The sequence below is a fragment of the Hemicordylus capensis genome, chromosome 7 (assembly GCF_027244095.1).
Source record: "Hemicordylus capensis ecotype Gifberg chromosome 7, rHemCap1.1.pri, whole genome shotgun sequence".
In the NCBI taxonomy this organism is placed as follows: domain Eukaryota; kingdom Metazoa; phylum Chordata; class Lepidosauria; order Squamata; family Cordylidae; genus Hemicordylus; species Hemicordylus capensis.
In genome coordinates, this window is record NC_069663.1 from 25655616 (window position 1) to 25677473 (window position 21858).

A 21858-nucleotide genomic window follows, 5' to 3' on the forward strand; every position below is an offset into this window, starting at 1 on the left:
GTGAACATCCATCCTTCCAAACATTCATGGCTTGTCTGGCAAGTATTTGGAAAAGCAGTGGTGTATAATATATTAGATTTTATTATTATTATTTTTACATTTATATCCCGCTCTTCCTCCAAGGAGCCCAAAGGGACCTGCAGTTTCCCTTGCCAAACTCCACTCTATCTTTGGTCAGAGTGGAGTTTAGCCACCCTTAACTCTGGTTTAGCAATGCCAGCGCTACATCTGAACACTGGGACCGATGGGACCAAAGTTGAGGGAGGAAGCTCCTCCCTCACTCCAGCCTGATTGGCTGTGCAGGCTGTCCTTCTGTCAAGATGTAAGCCCACACAGCCCGCTCTCCCGCCTCTCCTCAGCGTCCGAACACAGATGGGAGAGCCGGGGCGGGGGGGTCCATGCTACATCTCTCTATAGGCTACCCTGCCTATAGGTAGCCTTTGGCAAGGTACATTCTTTCAATTTCGTTTCCTGCCTCCCTTGACAAGGCCTGCCTCCCTTGACAAGGCCACACAGGGCTTCTGCCCCGAACCTCCTTCAGAAGAGAATGTACTTGCGTTCACACAACAGCCAAACTGACCTCAAAGTCCCTCCAAGATTTTTGGACCCACTCCACACTCAAACTGGGCTTTATGATGCAAATTCTAGCTTATCTCGAAGTATGTCCGGGTTTTTTAAATGCTGGTTTTAAGCTACTTTTTCTGAAAATGCTGAAGAAATGAGAGAGGCACTGACATAGAATCATTAGCATGGTAAGAGGCATGCTCTCTTCCGAAATGCAGATCTATCTTTGCAAGGAGCTCTCTCCCCACCCTCCCCGCCATTGGCTAGAAGGAAAACACGGAGCATGCCACGTTGACTTGTTTCAAAAGAAAATCGAGAGCAGAGGGGAGGGGCTGCTTCCCTCAATGTTGCAAGTGTAATTCAAAGTAGCTTTGCTCAACATTTACCCCGCAGCATGAAGCCAAGTGCGAATAACTCCCTGGTCTTAGACAAGGCCACAGCTGAAGCAACTGTTTCAAGTAGCAGATTCCAGAGAGGGTGCCATTTTAAAACGAATACACTAGTTTGAACTGGGTGACAAGGTTGGCGAGTGGTTACAGTGCCATTTTGAATTTTGCTTCAGAAGAAAAATGGTCTCAGGCCAGCGCTAGATTTTGAGTTGCCCAATATTTTTTAACTTGACTTGCCCCTGTGCCATACAAAAAAAGCCTCTCCTTTGGGCTAAAGCCCTTGTGAATTCTGCCTCTTTTCAGGCAGTATGATGGAAAGGGTTAACTGCAGATCCTTGCACCCAAGTCCAAAAGCAAAACCATTCCTGTTTGCTCCGAGTTGGCAAGAACAAGCTCTAAGCGGAAAGGGTGTTGTATTTACATATCTTCCTTGTGCACTATAAAATAACCTGAGTAAACAATATAGCCAGAGCTTGGCTCAGGCATGGCTTCCCCTGGTATCACCATTCGCCTCACTGGGGACTCCGATGCCAAGGGTGCTGCACAAGTCCTGCCCTACTTGGGGCAAAACTATTGGGAACTGAAGCGCCAATGTCTTCAACAGGGGTACCTCTTCACCGACCCATACTTTCAAGCTTGCCCCCAATCAATTGGAACATGGATGCCACAGCCTGGCTTAGTGGATACTCGGGGACTGGTTTGGAAGAGGCCGAAGGTGAGTAAAAATTAAGACATTCTTCTTTTGCATTTGGGTTTCTAGTTATCAGAACCAGTTCCCCAGAAAAGCAGGCAGTCTGCCTATCCCCTTGTGAGGTGCTGTGGATAGTGTTGTTTCAGTTAAATGGGGGACACCCAGATGCAGATCTCAAAGTTTACCAGATAGCCCTGGGCCAGTCAGCCTCAGTCTATCCTCACTCATAGGGTAGTTGTGAGGAAATAATTGCCTGTTTGAAGGAAAGGCAGAAAGAAACATTCTAGATAGATAAATAAAACTGGTATAGTTTTCAACAGATAAACTCTAATTTCCACTCAAGTGCATAAATAGGGAAAATATAGATACTGTCCCTGATAATTCAGTAGATCTATCATATCTTTTTACTGTCTTTATAGGACATCTCCAAGCCTCGATTCCCAACATTTGTCCGTGAAGGGATGTCTCGGTTTGATGTTCGCCAGGGGAGATATCTGGGTGAGATTCAGGGCTTTTTGAATTGTGCAACCAGATATAAAATTTGAAGTTCCAAAAAACAAAACAAAAAACCCCTGTAGCTCTAGTCTAGAATAACATTTGTGCGCTTCAAAATATTCAAGTAATGCAAAAGTTGTATTATGTTACATTATGTAAAAAGTGACCGATAACATTGAGAGAGGAAAAAGTCAAGTGAGTAGCCCAGGCTCTTCCAGAACCCAGATCCAAAGAGTATCAATTTCTCCTCCTACTGGAAAAGACTCTACCGCTACTCCCCACAGAATCTCCGTCAATGAGTATAATACTCGTCTGCAATAGTGCTGTCAAATTCCCAGTTCTGAGAATTTTCTCCCACTCTATGTAGGCTTCTAAATGTCATGACTAGTCTAGTCAATAACATATATGTGCTCAGACAAGGAAAATGCACGGGTGACATTCATTTATTCGATTTCTATACCGCCCTTCCAAAAATGGCTCAGGACATCACAAGATGTGAAGTTAAACTCGCCATTGTCCAGTTATGGTGGGCATATTTTTTACTTTAAAATAGAATCCACACAGGGCATGATCTAGACCAAGACCATAGTGGAGAGGGTAAAGGTGTTTAACTTCTCACCACTGTGCTGTTTTCTAGCCAACAATCACACCCCTGGAAGTTGCCAGATGAAAAAAGCAGGATGGAGGGTGGGGGGAAGAACAGAATAGAAAGGAGACCCTCAGTTGCCTTCACACAGAATTATTTATTAAGCCTGATGTGTTTTGAACAGCAGTAGAGTTGCAATGAGAGGTTTCTGTGAGGCACCTGAAAGTATTTTTTGTGTGTGTCCCTCACAGAACTTGCCATTATGGGCTTCTGAAGTGACCATTGCAGCAAATGACACCTTCAGGGACTCATACCTCATGGCATCTTTGGGGATGGGTATTTTTAGGAGGGAAACAACATGAAGGAAAAGAATTAAACACCTCCAGCCTATGCACAGTGATTTCAGTGTGGACTGGGCCCCCATGTGGCTGCTATTTTACAGTAAAAATACGCTTACAACTAAACAATGATGCATTTCTAGTCTGACCCTACATCTATACTACAAATATAAACCGATGTAATTAGTTTCCTACAGACAGGGCTGGAAATCTTTCCTAATATTCTTACAAAGTTACAATTTCCAGTATTCCTTGGAGGAAGTTGCTACTCTTACTCCAAATATTTATATACCGCTTTTCAACAAACATTCTTGAAGCGGTTTACATATAAATCTATATCAATCAACATTTGATAATTGGTTTATGTCTGGGACATAGATGGCCCCACTGTACAAGCATGAGGAGGAAGTTCTCTAAAACCCTGTGTCCACCACAAGTGCTAGATAAAGGAGTAATAATATGATTATAATTCCTGTGTAAAATTCGCCTTGCACCCACGGCTTGAACAGGAGTCTTGTCAAAACTTAAGAGAGCACCTTCACTGTTGTGAACCCTGTTGCCTATTAAGATCATCTGGAGAGTTCCAGCTATGATTGCCACCAACTTGGTTGGTGGCAACTCGGAACCAGGCCTTCTCTGTGGCTACCCCAGGGCATTGGAACGTGCTCCCTGCTGAAATAAGAGCACCTCCTTCTCTGTTTGTTTTTAGGAGGACCCTGAAGACATACCTGTTTTCCCAGGCCTTCAACTGAGACTAAACTTTTAAATCTTAATGTGTTTTTATCTATATTATCTTTTTATTTTTATGAATTTTAATGTTTTAGATTATATTTTATGTTTTAATTTTCTACATCGCCTTGAAATTTTTATAATGAGTGGTATATACATCAAACAAACAAACAAACAAACAAACTCACTATGCCCTCCTCCACATCAAGCAAGGATGGTGTGGTGTAGTGTGGTGGTACCGACTTTTATAGTGTCAGACCTGGGTCATTTTGGGTTCATTCTCAATAATAATTGCCTTTTCAAATGGTGCTACAAAAATCCATCTCCCACCTCCACTTGTGACAGGGGATTGCTGGTTCCTAGCAGCAGCTGCCTCCCTCACCTTGTACCCGCGGTTCCTGCACAGAGTGGTTCCTCAGGATCAAAGTTTTGGCAGAGAGGACTACGCTGGCATCTTCCACTTCCAGGCAAGTCTGACTAGGGCCCGCCTTCCTCAAGAGGCAACCAACAGGTCAAATTGGCCTCAGCAACCTCTTTAGCTTGCCACTACCTTTGTACCTTTTTTGGTTGCTTCTGGTAACTGATGGCACTCCAGGCCTGGTGAAGGTAAAGTCCCAGGATACTCTCTTTCCTGGCACAGAGACGCAGTTACAACTACCTCCGACTATCCATAGTTTGCGTCCAGCCCAATCCTCTTTTTCTCTGTCACTGACCCAAACATCTTATCTGCCTTCCCAGTTCTGGCAGTACGGACAGTGGGTGGATGTGGTTGTGGACGACCTGCTGCCTACTGTGAATGGAGAGCTGCTGTTTGTGTACTCGGCTCAGAATGACGAGTTCTGGATGCCATTGTTGGAGAAAGCCTATGCCAAGTGAGTGAGATGTTTCCCTGCACGATTCCCCTCTTCTCCAGTTCTCCCTTGACTTTCTACAACATGCACTGTGGTATCACACATTGCCTTGTTTTAACGTGCATTGTGGCATTAACCCCCTTAATTGATGGGATATGTATTAGAATGGCTTTTTAAAAAAAGTATTAGGGTGAATCAATAAAACTGCCATTACTTTTATGTTGAGAAATGTTTATTAGTGGAAAATTCAATTTAGCAATAGGGAAGCTAGTTAAGGTCTAGAAACAGGCATGTCCAAGGGACTGAAAATAGCGTGGTGTAGTGGTTAGAGTGCTGGACTAGGACCGGGGAGACATGAGTTCAAATCCCCATTCAGCAATGGTACTTGCAGGGTGACTCTGGGCCAGTCACTTCTCTCTCAGCCTAACCTACTTCACAGGGTTGTTGTGAGGAGACACTTAAGTATGTGGGCTCCTTGGAGGAAGAGCAGGATATAAAATGTAAAATAAAATAATAATAATAATAATAATAATAATAATAATAATAATAATAGAAGAACTCAGGGTCTTCCTCCCCAAAACCAGTAAGAAAAGCACTGAGTTCTAGATCTCAGGCCTTAAGGGCTAACTATGCCCTTATAATATGACAGAGAAATATAAGATTGACTCTTCCAAAGTCTTGTCTTTTCCCTAAAATCAGCCATGGGGGTAGATGTGGACTGGGGTTGTAGCACAAAGATTGGGAATTTACCTCTTTCCTCACAAGCATGGGGTGGAATTAACCCCTCTGCACTGTGGCTCTGAGCCACACTAAGTCTTCCACAGTTGCTTATGGGAATTTTTTTTTAAAGCATCAGGAGAACAGATCATGGATCTGCATCATGTGTAGTTTTGCCTTCAGAGTGGGGCATACATAGTATTTTCTTGGGTTTTTTTTTTTTTAAATGTAACCATAAACTACAAGTAGAGAATGCCCTGTAACCCATCTAGGATTTTATGTATTCTTAGAATCCATTCCCATATGCTGAAAAAAACAAAACAGCTGTAGAATTGGTGTTTGTATAAGAATCTGGCTAGTATTTCCCACCCTAAGGTGGTATCAGAATGAGTTGTGTGCCATCATTACCCTAACACAGATGGCTCTATGGATGTGGAGAAACCATCTGACAAAATTCTCCAACATTTATCCTGTTGGGTTTTGCAATTATCTTTCAAAGTGCCAACAAGGGAAGCTATCCGCTCCAGTTACAGGGTAGAGTGCAGAGTCTTGTTGCTGTAGTCATCTAAAGAACATGCATGGAGATTGTAGTACAATCTAAACTAAATAGTAAAGACCTAGCCCTTTCTAAAAGCTACAAAATGGATAGGTAGAGGAGAGAGAGAGATGTTTCCACCTACTCTCCAAGAGGAAAGGAAGTGGACTGGACTCTCCCCCCACAGGAAATACCTGAGGAGTCAAGGTAGGGGTCATAGAGTAGAGGAAAAGCAGGGACAGGTAAGGAGACCCCCGCTTCTTCTACTCCCACTGCCCCTAATGGTCATTAGGACAGTTGGTGCAAAAGGTCAATGCACTGGAACTCCATCTCCAACATATCTTTGGGAGGAACTCTGAACAAATGCCACTTTGGAGACATTTTAGTTGCAGCCCTAGATGGTTCCTCAGTCCTGTCACATCTGACTGGTAGGCCAAGGGGTTGACACATGGATACTAGTTAATTCGTTGGTCCCAAACACTGTCTGGAGGCACTGAGATGTAGCAGACTTGCTGAGTCTGGTAGGTGCTGAATAGGAAATCTGGGTCTTGTCAGTCCAACTGTCTCAAGGTCCTTCCGGGAAGGAAGGTGGGATATAAATGCAATAACTAACTTTGCTACTGTTCCTAGAGTTCCATTTCCATTCTCCCCGAGTGCATTTCAGCATGCTGCTGCTCTCTCTTCAATATTATTCCTCTCCTTTCTCCTCCTGCAAAGACTGAATGGCTCCTACATGGCTATGGATGGCGGATTCATGAATGAGGCCTTTGTGGACTTCACTGGTGGAATTGGGGAAGTGCTCTCCCTAAAAACACCCAACTCAAAGCTCTTCAAGATCATCCAGGCAGCAGTGAGCAGGCGCTCTTTGATGGGGGCACACTTAAAGGTAGGAACAGGTGAAAAGGGATGCTTTTTAAGATGCCCTCTTCAGCGCTTTCTGTATTCTGCCATTCCATTCAAGCATAAAATGATCTGTGTGCTGGGCACAGAATTCAAAATCCAGAAAACTTAAGCACTTTTTTAAAAAGTGGTCTAGTCCTTATGGCTGCAAAGGGAGAAATTTGTGAGCAAAGTCTAGTGAGTGACAGAAGTCAAAGGCTGGTTAAATATTACTTCAATCTGCCATTGGTGAGGGTTTTAGCACCCTGCATTGCTTAGCTTGCCCCCAACCTCACTTACAGTTAGCAGAAACCAGTATGGTGTAGTGGTTAGAGTACTGGACTAGGACCGGGGAGACCCAAGTTCAAATCCCCATTCAGCCATGAAAGTCACTGGGTGACTCTGACAAGTCATATCTCTCAATCTAACCTACCTCACAGGGTTCTTGTGAGAAACAATATAGACATGTACGCCTCTCTAGGCTCCTTGGAGAAACAGCAGGATATAAATGAAGTAACTAATTAATAATACAGTAGGCCTTCTAGAAGGGGTGGGTTTTACATCTTCTCTGAAAAACTACAGAACTATAGTGGCTTTGAAGCTCTTTGGAGTGATCCTCCCAAAACCTCAGAACAATTGCGACAATACCCATATTTACCTGAATCCAAGGCTAGTTCCCCACTCCCCGCCAAGTTCTCTGTTGTTAGAAATCAGGAAATCGCCTTAAATTCAGAGTCCTCTTCTTTTGGGGTAAATACAAGTATAACCAGGGCTGTCCTCAGGGCATGGCAAGCAGGGTGACTGCCCCAGGCCCTGCTATTTTAACCACCATTAGAATTAACGGGAAGAATTAACCCTCTCTCACCCATTAGCCACACTGTGCTGTGCCATTTTGGTTGCCTCCAGGTTAAAAGCTACGCGGACAAGGAAGCAGTAACGGCAGAGGGGCTGGTGAAGGGGCATGCCTACTCCATCACGGGGGCCCACAAGGTAAGCCTATGAATAATTCCGGCCAGCCTCCTCTTTCTCAGAGCCGTATCTTTCCATGATGGAGATGGATCCATCGTGGAGGAGATGGATGGTCAGAGGAACCAGATGCAGCCATGTTACATCCCTTAGAAAAATGGGGTAGGCTGGCATTGCTTTTTGATGGTGGGGAGGGGTTTCTATTTCCCTTTGCTGCATGAAGCAATGCCATGCAGACTAGGAGGACTAGAGGCAAAAGAGGGCAGGTGCTCCTGAATGAGCCTACCCCCTACATATGATATTTGTGCTCATTCTTAGCTCAGCATGGAGGGCAAGAAGGTGAAGCTTTTGCGGCTGCGGAATCCCTGGGGCAAGGAAGAGTGGAAGGGCCGCTGGTGTGACAGGTGAGTGTTCTCCAAAGGCAAAATGGGCAGGAGAGGGAGGTGGGGCTGGGGGCTGGGTAGGGCACCCAGAGGTGCACCTAGGCAATTTTGGAGCCTGGACCTAAAGGCCTTTGGAGGCCCCCCCTCCCCTGAAAATTAAGCATCATCATGCTCCACCGGATGAGCACACCACCTGGGATGGACTAAAGAGGATTGTGGGGGGCAGGGGCTGTGGAGGCCCTGGACTTTGGGGCCAAAGTCCAGGGATAAGAGCACCTCTGGGGGTACCACAAAGTGGGGGCACATGTTGGGAGATGGATTCTGACTGCAAGCAGATTGTTACCACCTTACACCCACTTGCAAAGTTCGTGTCTGAGACTATTAACATGATCCTGGGCCTACTGGGGGCTTGTGATTAGATCTTGTTAACTTGAACTGATCCAATCGATGTCACACATGATACTTCCACTTTCTTTTTTAATGTCCCATTACACAAGTTGGTTTCTGGGCACAAATCAAAGTGCTGGTTTGGATCTTTGGAATCTAAAAGGTCCTCTCTCAAGGACTATCCTCTTTCATATCAGATTAAATCTATTACTTAAACAGAAAACCAAACAGAAACAAGGAAAAAATGCAGAGTTACCGAAAAACCAATACAGCTTATAGCTTACATCACATCCATTTACAATATTACCGATACACTAAATCGATACTCAGAGACTAACACCTCCCCAGGGAATTAAATAACAGGGAAATAATTCCCCAGGGAATTAAATAAATTAAGCATCTGACTGCTAATGGAGCAGGGCCTGGAGCAAAATTTTGCAACATTAAGAAAAATGTCCATGTTGGAGTCTGAAAGAAGAAGAGAGGTGTAAAAATTATCTGACCTGCCTGGAAATTTCTTTAAAATTGGGGTTATACAAAGAAAACAAATGCCTCTATAAAACTGGCAATATAAGCCATTGCAAACTATGTGAAGCAAGGAGGAAAAAAGCTCGTTTGAGGATGTGCAGAGTGCCGTTGTGGTCACAACTGAGTCCTGGACTTGAGTCCCAGCACCTCTCATTTTAAAAAATTAAGCTCTGAGTTTCCAACACATGGTGAAAAGCCGCCCCCTTCATTAGCGCGCACACACATCCGCCACAAACAAACCTTGCACCAATCCTTTCTTTATAAGGGTCCACACCACCACCAATTGCCAACACTGTTCTCTGAGCCCAGCCTGGAATGGATTTTCTAGGTTCACCAAACTTTTTTAACATAGCCAGGAGCAAACGCGATCTCCCCTGCCCAAAGCCTACCTGCGAAAGTTGTGCTCCCTGCACCACAACACTGTCTCCCCATCATCAGCAAAAGCATGTGTGGCTGGCTCTGTTTTGCCCGTGCTCCGTCCTAGGTAAACACTGCCAAAGCTGCATGATTGATCACAGGTAGTTTCTCTCCCCTCGAGCCTTCGGTTTCCAGCCGGCTTGCTGGGAAAAGGCAGGCTATGGGGGAGGGGGAAGGAAGGCAGCCTTGAAGAAGTACACTGCAGTCAGTACTTCCATTGTCCAAAGCCTTTTGCTATATTTCTCTTATTACAGATTCCAAAAGGGCACCGACTCTCCGTGGAGCCCATTTCAATAACAGCTTGGATTCTTCTTTCCAAGCAAAGTAAGCCACAGCAGCCCAGAAAGCAGATAATAAGGAACACAAATGTCAAACTCCCCTTCCGAGTTTCCTCTTGACAAGACAAGTTGCCAAGCTGCCCCCTCTGCTGACTCTTGGCATTCCGCAAATCCACCCAGCAAATATTTTTTAAAAAACAAAACACAAAATTGCGAGTTTTGAAAAGAGCCGATTTATTGGCAATGGCTCCTCCACACATCATGGAGAAGCGTCGGGGCATACCAGAAACCTCGGTTTCCCCCCCAAGAAAAAGCTGCTGCAAAATGAGGGATTTGTTTTTAACCCTGGACATAATTCGAGCTAAGCTAGAATGTGCAGTCCTAATTCGGGGAAAGCCAGATTGTGTGTGAACTGGTCCCTGATAGCATGCTGCAACTTCGGGGTAAATCCGGCTGATATGTGAAGTTGCACCCTCTATTCTGGAGGAGATGTGAGCTAAAAGCCATGTGTGTAAAAGTCCCAGGGGGTGAAAATACTTATAAAACACAGGACTGGAATTCATACAACAGCTGAGCAACTACAGTACCCTGGAACACTCTAACCCTCCATTTGAAAAATAGAATCTCAGGATTGCTGAGCTTTGGGCAGTCTCCTTGACATGGGCAATCTGGGGCCTCCAGGAGCCAGAGGCCTGGAAGACAACTCGCAGATATTTATACAGCCTAATCTGTTCCATGCTTAGTAAAGGTCTTGTCGTTTGTTTTAGAATAATTGATGGTCAATAGGTGGCAAAACCCTGGAGGACTCTCCTCAGCCCTACTGCTGAAAAAGATAGAATAGCAGTATCATCTGCATATAACAACGCAGGAATTGGCCTGTTTGCCAATCTTGGAGGGTGAAAGCTAGGGCCAGTAAGAGCCTGGATCATTTAATTTTTTTATAACAATTACACCCAATATTAAAGATATCACCCTATCTCTATTTGTAAGATCTGCTTCAGAGCCCAGAACCTGTTTTCTCTGCCATCAGAAGTATTGTGGATAGTTCGTTACCTGGAACAGGGTGTTTTTCATAGTGTTATGGAAGTATGTTCTACTCATTTGCTCCTGGAAGTCCTCTTTCAGAAAATCTGTTTGCTTGGGAAATTGCTTGTTCTATTCTTGGCTGTCTTCTTACTGCTCACCTGATTTATGATGTCCAAATATGGTTAGAAAGCGCATTTTAAAAATTGATTTGCAAGACACCTAGTAGACCTTTTAGCCCAAAAGGCAGGGTAAACTTATTTTAACGAGTAATAGATAAATGTCAGTCCCCTCCCCTCAATACACATTTTAAACCCATAGACCCAGGAGTATCCAGTTCTTCCCTACGATCATTCTTCCAAAATGCATTTGGTTTATGCCCATGTTTTTCTATTTCTGGCTTCAGCTCACCACTGTGGTCCTATCTTGATCCTGAACTCCGGAAGAAGCTGAATGAGAACAAGGAAGATGGGGAATTTTGGTAAGGGATTTGGTCTCAGCCCTTATGGAGCCATATCTGCATGTAGGTTTTTTAAAAACGGTTGGAAGATCATGCCAGCTGACATGTCCCCAGACCTTCAAGCTTTACCCGCATGTTAATTTATAACAGCATTGATTGCGGGACTGTTACAGTCTAAAGGGGCACCATCAGATGGAGACCCTGGCCCAGGACTTTAATCACATGCCTCACAGGTACTGACTCCTTCCTTATGCTTTGCTCCCACTATCCAGGATGCAACTGGTTGATTTTATACGTTATTTTGATGGCCTGGAGATCTGCCACTTAAGTGCTGATGCACTAGATGAGGAGGGAACTCCCTCTAGCTGGGACATCAAGTACTTCCAAGGGAACTGGACCAAAGGTCTTAATGCGGGTGGAATGCAGAACAACTACTGGAAGGGTAATTTCAGGACTGGAAGACTGGGCTGGACCGATGGTTGTTGGCAGTGCTGGTGGGAGCATATGGGCTGGGAGTTTATGTCAATGTACATGGAGTTCACAGGATGAGCAAAAATCAAAGACATGGCAGATTCCTATCCCAATCTAAAACCGAAAACCGCCTAGAGCATTTGGAGTCAGGTGGTATATAAATTAAACAAACAAACAAAATAATAAATGTGACTGACACAGCAGTGAGAGAAAAGAGGTGGTGGGCAGAGTAAAGGAGGAGAGTTGGTCTTGTGGTAGCAACCATGACCCTTAGCTAAGCAGGGTTTGCCCTGGTTGCATATGAATGGGACACTACATGTGAGCCCTGTAAGATATTCCCTTCAGGGGATGGAGCTGCTCTGGGAAGAGCTTCTAGGTTCCAGGTTCCCTCCCTGGCAGCATCTCTAAGATAGGGCTGAGAGAGACACCTACCTGCAACCTTGGAGAAGCTGCTGCCAGTCTGTGAAGACAATACTGAGAGAGATGGACCAATGGCTTGACTCAGTATATGGCAGCTTCCTATGTTCCTAGGAAAGAAACAAAGCATAAATGTGATCAAATGCACACAGGTTTGAGGGGAGAGGCCGGGATGGTGGCTGTGTAGGTGTCCTGGATGAGAGATCCAGGCATAAAGACAGCCAGTGTATAGTGTTCCTGATCAAGTGTCTAGAACCCACCCCATATATTTTCTCTTTCATTGAAGAGCCCCTACCCAGGTTGTCTAGTCTTTGATCAGCGGTGTCCTTGCAGCAAAGCTGAATGAAGGAAAAGCACCATCTGCTGTCTGTTAATGAAATAACTGTACCTGGAGTACTGCAATTTACTTCAGTACTATTAATTGAACTGCAGTGCACTTTCAGCAGGTGATGTGTAGAAAAGGAATCGAAGAAAGTAAGTAGTTGCTGAAGGGGCCTCAAGAGTGTAGAAAAGGTTGAGGAGAAGTCACTGCACCCTACAGGGTTCCCCCATTATTACTGCACTAGAGCTCCCAGCAATATCTGTCACTCCTCAGAATCGGGATAGTGGATAAAGCAGGGAAGCTTAGCATCTAATTATTATGTACCCCTCAACTCATGATTTCAGGAATGAATATCAGAGTGTTCTGATACCTAATTTTGAGATCCCAATTTTTCCTCACTGTATAGACACTTTCTGGATGAATCCCCAGCTCCATGTCTCACTGCAGGAGCCAGATGAGGATGCAAAGAAAAAGAATCCCACCTGCACCCTCATTGTCTCTCTCATGCAAAAGAACTGGCGCAGGAGCAGCAGGACCAGGAAGGTCACCTACATCAGCGTCTTCCAGGTAAGCAAAGAGAGCAGGTAGGGCAACTCCCCCACCACAGACTAATATCGTGCTTAACAAGATTTGCCCAAGGGGCACCCCCATCTCCCCCAGAATGAGCCCATCTGGAGGATGAGATCAAGCATTGGGCCATGCAAGCTGCTTCTCAGAGGGATTTTCCAGGAAGCCACCTCCTCCATTCCATAGTTTCAACCACAGCTATTGAGATACCCCAGTACAGGCATAGTTACTAAGGAACAGTTATGCGGATGGGCCATGACTCAGTGGCAGAACATCTGCTTTGCACACAGAAGGTCCCAGGTTCTGTTGCCACCATTTTATTTTCCGTTATGGAAAGGCTCCTGTCTGAAACCCTGGAAGGTTGCTGCCAATACTGAGATAGATGGGCCAATAGACTGACTCAGTGTAAAAACCAGAAAGCACAAATAACTCCAGAAAGCATCCACCAAAATACAAACAAGAAGAGACCTTGTCTCACGTTCAAGCTAGCGAGGAACAATTGTAACAGAGATCTCTTGCAAGTTTCTAAAGTGTTTTAATTGCCCCCCAGAAGGGCATTTTGGCTGATACGTGTTGGGCTTAAATACACTCACAAGCATCTTGAGATGCTGACTAAGTATTAGACAGTCTCTATATATATCTAATTTATTTCAGGCCTCACTTAAGAGGACGAGACAGTTCATATCCAAAAATCTATGAATTGTTATTTAAGCAAATAAACACCAACAACCGTTATGTTGTTATCAACCATCACTCTTTTCTCTTCTCTTTCTCTGACTCCCTTAAAAACCTCCTTGTCCTCTTAATGAACTTAACACAGTTCAACTATCCTAAGATTCCCTGTATTGTTGACAAGCATATTCCCCACTTTTCCTCGCCTTCTCTTCCCATGGCATGAAATGTCTGCTTCTAGCAAGGAAACGGGCTTTTTAGTATATGATACAATTTGGTTAATAAATAAACACATTCATGCATAAATAATTCTTAGAATCAGGGGGACCCAGGGCCTGGCAGTTGCCAACCCCTAAATGAATGGAGCAGGACTAATACATTGTATTGACTTATTTATTTATAACGTTTGACACCGGCCCTTCAGTTGAATAACTCTCAGGGCACATAAAACATTAAGCAATTACAGCACCAACAAAACCAGTGGCAGACTAAACAAGATGAATCTGCAGAAATTAATATTAAGAGCAGATAGAACAATTAAATAAAAAACATGGATGATGTGTTGAAAGCACTTTGTTCTCTCGGTAATCTTTTCAACAGGTCTGGAAGATAGTTCCGCATTTTTAGCCCCATATTGCTGATGTGGGCTTGGGGGCTGAGAAAGAGGGACATACCTGAGGCCATCTAGAGAGTGATTTCAGAGTTATGACCTCAGCTCTCCAATGTGCTGTCTTCCAAAGGCTGCCCTGAACTACCTGGGACTTTTACACACAGCTGGGTTTACCACGAGTTTACTGGGAGACTTTATTGCGAACTTGAAGTTGTCCCCCAAACCCAACACAAATAGTGGATGTTTTTACCCCGGATATAAACCGGGCTACACTCTAATGCGCTGTGAAAAACCCAAATTGTGTGTGAACTGCTCCCTGATAACTCGCAGGGACTTCGGGGTAAATTTGGCTGATATGGGAATGCACCTGCTCCATTCCGGAGGAGATGCGAGTTAAAGGGCTTTAAAAGCCCCGTGTGAAAATCTTCCTGCTGTTTGAAGAAGGGATCATACCTTGTATCTACTGCCTCTGGAAAGGACCCAAGGACAGAAGCACCTTAGACTGAGTTGCCTTCTCAGTACTTGTTCAAAGGGATGCTTTGCTTCTTCACCTCTCTTTTCTCTTGCAGGTGTCCAAAGAGGTAACCACCCTACTAGTCGTGCTTTTTACTTTCTTATAATTGCTGTGCCCAAAGTGAGGAAATTGTGTGCTGTGATCTGAATGAAAAAGAGAACCACCATCCCATTTGGAACTGCACTAAAATGGGAAGTTAAATTAAAAAAACCCCCCAAACTTCAAGGAATGTGGTCTCAGGAATGGGCAAGTATTCTCGAGGCTAATCCCTTTTCCAGTGATCTGGGGGCCTCGAATAACCAGTTTCCTATACTGGCATCGTGGAGAAGTAAGGGTTTCCCATTGATGGGGTGCAAATGGATCATTGCATATCATTATGCACATTCATTTACATACAACATCCAGGCGAGAGGTGTGATATTTACATGGGGCATCTCTGGTTCTTACAACTCTGAAAATATTTTTGGTACAGTTGCCAGAGACTAGAAACATTGATTTGAGGGTCCCACTGTCACTTCTGAGCTGCATCCTGAGAAGCAGGGGGCGGGGAACTCCTTCCCTTGTTCTCTGCTGCTGTAGGCGATACCGTAGTAAGGGGGTAGGAAGGGAAAGAGAGAAGTGGGTGACCAGAATGCTCCTTTACCTGCAAACCACCCCTGGCTGGGGCAACATGAGCTGTAAGCAGAAAACAAAGCCCCACCACTCTCCAGCACATTTCCCCACTCATGTTCTAATTTGAGATTTGCTGGCTGTGCTAGAAACTGCTATCGTGACACCCACTTAACGCTGCACTGAGCAATCCTGCATTCTTGTATCTTTGCATACAAAAACGCAAAGGGTCTTGTAGCTTGGGCAGAAGCCTTTGATTCCCTTACACATGTATGAGAAATCTCACACACTTGGTAACACTGTTCACTAGAGACCTCTCCTCTTCTTGACCAGCCTTCCTAAACACTGCCATTTCTCGACCATGGACTGCTTCCCCAAAGACTTAGCTTCCCCCTTTCTTTATAGCACTGTGGGTCCATCTGGTTGCTAGCTAGATTGCATTGTGGAGCTGGCCAGGGAGATTGCTACTCCTTCTCCTCCCAAGCAGAAGAACCTCACAGCCGGCACCCTTTTCCCTTCCAGTATCTACAGCTAAAGAGCACAGCTGAAAGAAGAAAACTGCTCCACAGCCTCAAGGCAGTCTGTCCTCCTTTCACTGAGTTTAAAAGGGATGTCACAGGATACCTCCAGCTGCCCCCTGGGGATTACCTGATCATCCCTAGCACTCAAAAGCCTATGGAAGAGGCAGAATTCACTCTCTGCATCTATATCAAGAACAAACACCAGCTCTTGTGAGTTCCCACTAGTTTTAATTTATAAAGCTCAACATGTCTTGGACCCTACAATAACTTTACAATGGCCCCTGGACCATACCAGGAGCATGCTGGATATGGCTGGCCCTATCATGACGGAGAGTGAGGTGGCTGTAAATGTTGGGCTTCAGTCATGAGTGGGAAATTATCAATTTCTGAATGTGTAATTATACTGAGGTTGGGGGCTCTATTGGGATTATTGAGCTGTTCTGGGAGACCCTGTATCTTGAGGGAATGAAGCTCAAGGAAATTTGGAACTCCAGCTATGATGCAAATTCAGCAATCTGGAAATAAAGGTGAATAGAGTTGTCTGATTTTTATCTTGTTCAGCTCTCATGGCTTTGAACACTGACTGGCTTTAATGTAAATTGATTTCAGTACATGAGCCAGCTGGGGGAGGCCAATACTGCAGCAATGTACAACAACGCTATCACCTATTTTCCATCTTTAAGGGAATGGATGTTGCTAAAAACCACTTTGGGCATTCGTCCCCAGAGATACTACCGATGCCCAAAATTTGTGGGCCTGGCTCATGGACAATTTGACAGGCCCGCCTGGAAAAGTGGTATACAAGTAATCCAGATACGTAATAAACAGACCAGCTTTGCCCACTCATTGGGGAAGAGATAGAAAATGTCTGCAGGGTGCCTTCCTTCTAACAGTGAATAGAGATGAGATGACGCCTGTGGATTTAGAAATTCCTTTATGATATTTAATTGCCTTTTAGGGAAATTGATGAAGAAATAAACGCAGATGGGAAGACACCTCAGGTAACAGCGTCTTCTGTAGGTGTATACAATATTTTATGTGGAATGTCTCAGGAGCTGGGTGGGTGCATTTGTTTCTCAGCCTAATTCCCTCACCCAGAAAAATTCTGTTTCATAAAAAATGAAGCGTGATTCAAGTCTTGAAGGCTGTAATAAAACATGGTGAAATGGGTGACCATGGCCATAAAGGGCATTAAAAAAGTAGGCCAATTTTGCTCCCCCTTTCACTCCTGAGTCCCTCAGCCAAGTCAGTTGAAAGTTTTCCGTGGAAAATGTTTGAGTCCAGGGACTACCAATCCACAGCAGTCTCACCCCTCACAGTATGTACTTCTGTCTCACGCTTCTCTTTCTTCCCAGGTGATGCTACCGCTCAAGGCTGGGCTAGAGCAGCAGCTTGAGAAAACTTTCCTGGAATGGGCAGGTCAGGTGAGGGACTACACAACCTTTGTTCACTTCTGTTCTCAGCTGATTAGAATGTTTGCAGTTGGTTAACCATTTGGCTATTAATTGATTGCATTTGTATTTAAATATTGCAAAATACTCTGCATCAGTGAAAATACATTTGTTAAAAATCCTCAGGAAAGGACATTCCGTGTGGGGGTGGTATGTTTGTGCAGGACATAAGGAAACTGAAACTGATTAACTGATATGGTTTTGATGTTGTTTTTAGAATATGGATTTTAAAATTTTAAATTTTTGTCTTTTAAATTTCTTGTTTTTGTTCTTAACTAATGTTTTACTTTTGTTTTTATCTTCTTGTAAACTGCCCAGAGATGTAAGTTTTGAGTGGTATAAAAATATGTTAAATACATAAATAAATAAATATGGCAGCCAGCTTTGGACCGAGGACTTGTCCCTACTTTGAGCCATAGAGAAAGGATCAGCAGCCATATAGACAGGAGACAAAGAGGCAGTGGAGGGGCCTTGTGGGTCATCCGAAGAAACTTGGCAGGCCCATGATGACCCATAGTCCACCTTATAACAAGGTTTCAAAGCATAAGCAATATCCCTTCCCTTCAGTTGGCTTGGAGGAACAATCTATGGACAAGAGGGTGGAATAATCAAGTCATGTGACTTGTCTTGGATTTTGGTTTGTTTTCTTGTTTTAGGACCAGCAGATGGGTATTGCTGAACTCCAGGGCCTTCTGACTAAAACGATGGCCACCAGTGAGTATCCACTCAAATTGCCTTCTTGATTGCTGTCACTCTTCCTTTTCTCCAATTCATTCCGCAGTTGGTTTCCTAGAATGTTAGATTTGGAAAGGGCTTAAAATTCACCTCATATCTCTCAATATTTGTCAGAGGAAACCAGCACTCTCACAGTAAATGCGATGGGCCTACCGACATCCTCCTGGTTGTATAGGATGCCAGTATTCAAAAGAACAGGTTCCTGTGACATTAACAGAGGCAGGGCTAATATGTATTCTCATGCCCCCAGCATATGAAGCTTGAAGCTGGTTCATTTGGACCAAGTTTTGCCTACTCAGGCTGGTGCCAGTTCTGCAGGGTCTTTGTAATGCTGAACCCTGCCAGGAAAATGCTGGCAATAGATTTTGGGGATAGAATTGAGAAACCCAGGAGAACATGCACGCACGCACACACACACTCATGTCACCTCTTGCTCCTGTACATTGTGTCAGTTGCAGTAATAATGGCCCACTCCTCACCATTTTATTCTCCAGCAAGTCAACTGAAGATGGATGGCTTTTCCAGAGAGGACTGCCAGAAAATTATCCAGCTTTTCAGTGTATCCTTCTGCAGAAAAGAAACGATGGGCTAAATAGCTGAGGGGCAAATGAGTCTTTCAGGTCCATCCTTAGCTGCCAGAAAGAGAAGGTGGCTCCCTTGAGCTGCAAAATAAGCCAGCTTTGCCCTTCTACATAGGGACTAGAAAAATATTCTAAATGGGGGGAAAGGAGAAATAGATTGACCCTATTTTGAATTTGATCCAGTCTCCATCTGAGTTGGGCCAAACTCCACATGGTCTCCCATCTTATCTCTTCTGCTTACCTTAGGGGAGGGATGGAACAGGTGGTCGAGGGCTGGAGAGGGGGCCAGGAGAAGACCTGTGGGACCCCTCCTTAGTAGCAAATGATGTGGCCCCACATATTTCTTCTTATTGGATCACAGAACTAGATTATAAACCTCATGATTCCTAGCAGGAAATTCTCTCCTGCTGGGCCATCACAACATCCCTAAGATAAGGATTGGACTGTCCAAGTCTTCAAGCTGACACCCCCCAAAACCTCTTGTTTTTACTTTACTTGAACAGTCCAATTAACGTTTGGTATGAACAAGTGGATGCCACCCATCTTTACTTGGATACTTACTACGTCAGCATCCAAGTATGATGTAGCAACTGGAGAGGCCAAATCTGCCCCCCTGAAGAATAGGTGCTCACCTTTCAGTTGCCAGTCCAAAGGCAAGAGACTGTGTGCAAGGAATGACAGCTGTGCCAACTGGACTGGCCCACCACCTTCCATCCTGCACCTTGGGGTGACCCTTCTGTGGAGCTAGTTGCTAGTCAGGGCATTTAAGGCACAGGAGCCCTGTCCTGTCCCAGACCCCAATGGCCTGACTTTGGAAGCATTAACCTACATTGAGGGAAGGCACACTGCTCAGAGAGCTTTAAAAAGGCACAGGAGAACTGCCCATAAAAGCAAGTGGCAACCTTTTTATGGGTGTGATGTTCTGCTTTACATTCCAACCCCCACATCCTGCTAACCCCCCCCCCTCCTGTCCCTTTCTTGGCACGGACAATATGAAAGCAATTTGCTTTTCCTCAACTAGATAACAGGACAGTGGGACAGGCAGGCTGACACTACACGAGTTTAGCCAATTCTGGACTAAGATGAGAGAATGGGAGGTGAGTGCAGCCCAGAAATCAATGAGGCGAAATACCAGGTATGGGGAAGTTTTTCCTGTCAGAAGAACCAGGCCTGACCTATGGGGGCAGCAGTATCCAAACAGACTCTGGGTGTGTTTTCTTTTACCAAGAGTTCCCGAGGTGAGTTGCTGGAAGGCAGAAGTCACTGACTAGATTAAGGTAGGTAGCCAAGCCCCTACTATTTCATATGGTTTATTGCAGGAGCTGATGTTGAACACCTCTATTAACATCTCTGCTTGAAGTAGGCTCTGAAGCCTAACGACATAGGAGGAGCCATAAGGAGATAGCCCAAAAGTGTATTAGGGTTCACACAACCTTGGGCCCGCAGATGTAGTAGGACGATCCACATTCTTCCCCAGCCACTGGTGTGTGTGTATGAGAGACACAGACACTGGTGAGGATGGGAGTTGTAGTCCAACAATATCTGGGGACCCAACATTGAGAACCTCTGCTCTACTTAGTCTAGCATCTCATGCACCACAGCACATAATTAATCTATGGAATTTTCTGCCAAAGGATGGTGATGGACACCAGCTTCGATGGCTTTAAAAGGGGCTTAGACAAATTCATGGAGGATAGGCCTATCAATGGCTTCTAGTCTGGTAGCTATAGGCCACCTCCAGCCTCAGAGGCAAAATGCCTCTCAATACCAGTTGCAGGGGAGCAACAGCAGGAGAGGGGGCATGAACACACCTCTTGCCTGTGGGCTTCTCAGAGGCGTCTAGTGGGCCACAGTGTGAAACAGGATGCTGGACTAGATGGGCCTTGAGGCTGATCCAGCAGGGCTGTTTTTACACCAGTATTGCCTCCATATTGCAGATGGGAGAGCTGAGGCTGAGAAAACTATGATTTTCCTGGGATCATCTAGGGAGAATGTGTATAGGGAGAGATTTGATCCTCACAACTCTGGCTGCTGCCCCAAGTCCTAACCTCTCCTATTTCTACTCCATAGGGCATATTCTTCACGTATGACCAAGACAGGTCTGGCACCATGAACACCCATGAAATGCGGATGGCATTGGACGCTGCAGGTTAAAAAGGAGTGAAGAGCACACAAAAGATGTGCTCTTTCCTTGTTATGGCACTGAATTTTTAAAAGACAATTTTGTAGAATTCCCAGGGTTTTGTCATGACCCAGCCTTGGCTAGTGGCTCAGCCTGACCCAAAGAAGCAGGACCAGTGCTGGACCAAGCCCTGGGCACAGACAATGGCCAGAGCCTTGGAGTTCCAGAGTTGGAGCCCCTCAAGACTGCACCCATGGAGTCTGAATCCTCCCCCCACCCTCAGAAACTGAGCCCCTGGGTGAGACAGCTCCTCCCCTCCCCTGATATTTGCATGTCAGCACCAAGGACAGGAGATGCAGAATCAGCTCATGAGGAGGAGGAGTGCCAGACTTCAGCCCAGAGAGCTGTCCCTTTAAGGTTGCTGCTCTCAAGGCAGGGAGGCAGAGCCCAGCAGGGGCAGTCTGAGCTTGGTTCTGTCTCCATCTGGCTGCTATCAGGATCAAGGAACTGTCCCTGGCACAATCCCAGCAACCCTGCTTTGCCTCATTGGCTGCCAGACCTCATGGGCTCAGCCGCAGGATAGGACTGGGCAGTAGCCTTCAAAGTTCTCTCTTCGTATGGAAGAGTAGTGAGTGTGTCCAGCTGACTTCTTCTTCCACCAACAGTTGCATGAAATACAGCAAGAACTGCCTCACTTGAAGATGTGTCATTTAACAAGGGCTTAATTTAATGCTGCCTTTAAAGGTTTTTGTGCCAGAGCTGCTGTATCACACATTTAGCAGGGCTCAGCACAGGAATCAGGAGGGCCCTGCATAAATTTGGGGTTAAGGGGTCAGGTGTGCTGCTTGATGCCAAAACCTCCACCTGGGCATTTTCGATTGCAGGCTGCTACATGTCCCATAAGTGCCCCTCTGTATTGCCAGTGTTTTAACATTGCAATCACTGCGCTGTCAGCAGGGTGCCGTCCATATTTCCGATGTCTTGTTTCAAATTTTTATGATGCATTACAGCCCTATAATGTGTTAATAGCACTGCAGGAAAGTAGCTGTA

At 45.1% G+C, this 21858-nt stretch overlaps 2 protein-coding genes across 15 annotated transcripts in view; one reads left to right on the top strand and one right to left on the bottom strand.

Moving 5' to 3' along the window:
• Positions 1-9446, bottom strand: part of EHD2 (EH domain containing 2) — a 44626-nt gene extending 35180 nt beyond the window's left edge. Inside the window, exon 1 of one of the 2 annotated variants that reach the window (XM_053266987.1) lies at positions 9428-9446. The gene's annotated coding sequence lies outside the window, so the exon portion shown is untranslated. Of the gene's footprint in view, positions 1-98; positions 245-9427 lie in introns of those variants that run through there. The other variant, XM_053266985.1, reaches the window with a different exon arrangement.
• The window catches only part of CAPN12 (calpain 12), a 28974-nt gene that overhangs the window by 3984 nt on the left and 3132 nt on the right, over positions 1-21858 (top strand). For 5 of the 13 annotated variants that reach the window (XM_053266977.1, XM_053266976.1, XM_053266978.1 and 2 more), the window contains 18 exons: positions 1558-1668; positions 2064-2142; positions 4138-4259; positions 4531-4664; positions 6613-6781; positions 7681-7764; positions 8059-8144; positions 11163-11237; positions 11489-11658; positions 12833-12993; positions 14845-14856; positions 15921-16129; positions 16878-16920; positions 17275-17343; positions 18027-18084; positions 18600-18664; positions 19715-19783; positions 20757-20835. In XM_053266977.1, the coding sequence (XP_053122952.1) occupies positions 1615-1668; positions 2064-2142; positions 4138-4259; positions 4531-4664; positions 6613-6781; positions 7681-7764; positions 8059-8144; positions 11163-11237; positions 11489-11658; positions 12833-12993; positions 14845-14856; positions 15921-16129; positions 16878-16920; positions 17275-17343; positions 18027-18084; positions 18600-18664; positions 19715-19783; positions 20757-20835 (1738 nt within the window). In that variant the 5' untranslated portion in view covers positions 1558-1614. The other 8 variants (XM_053266975.1, XM_053266974.1, XM_053266981.1 and 5 more) reach the window with 8 other exon arrangements.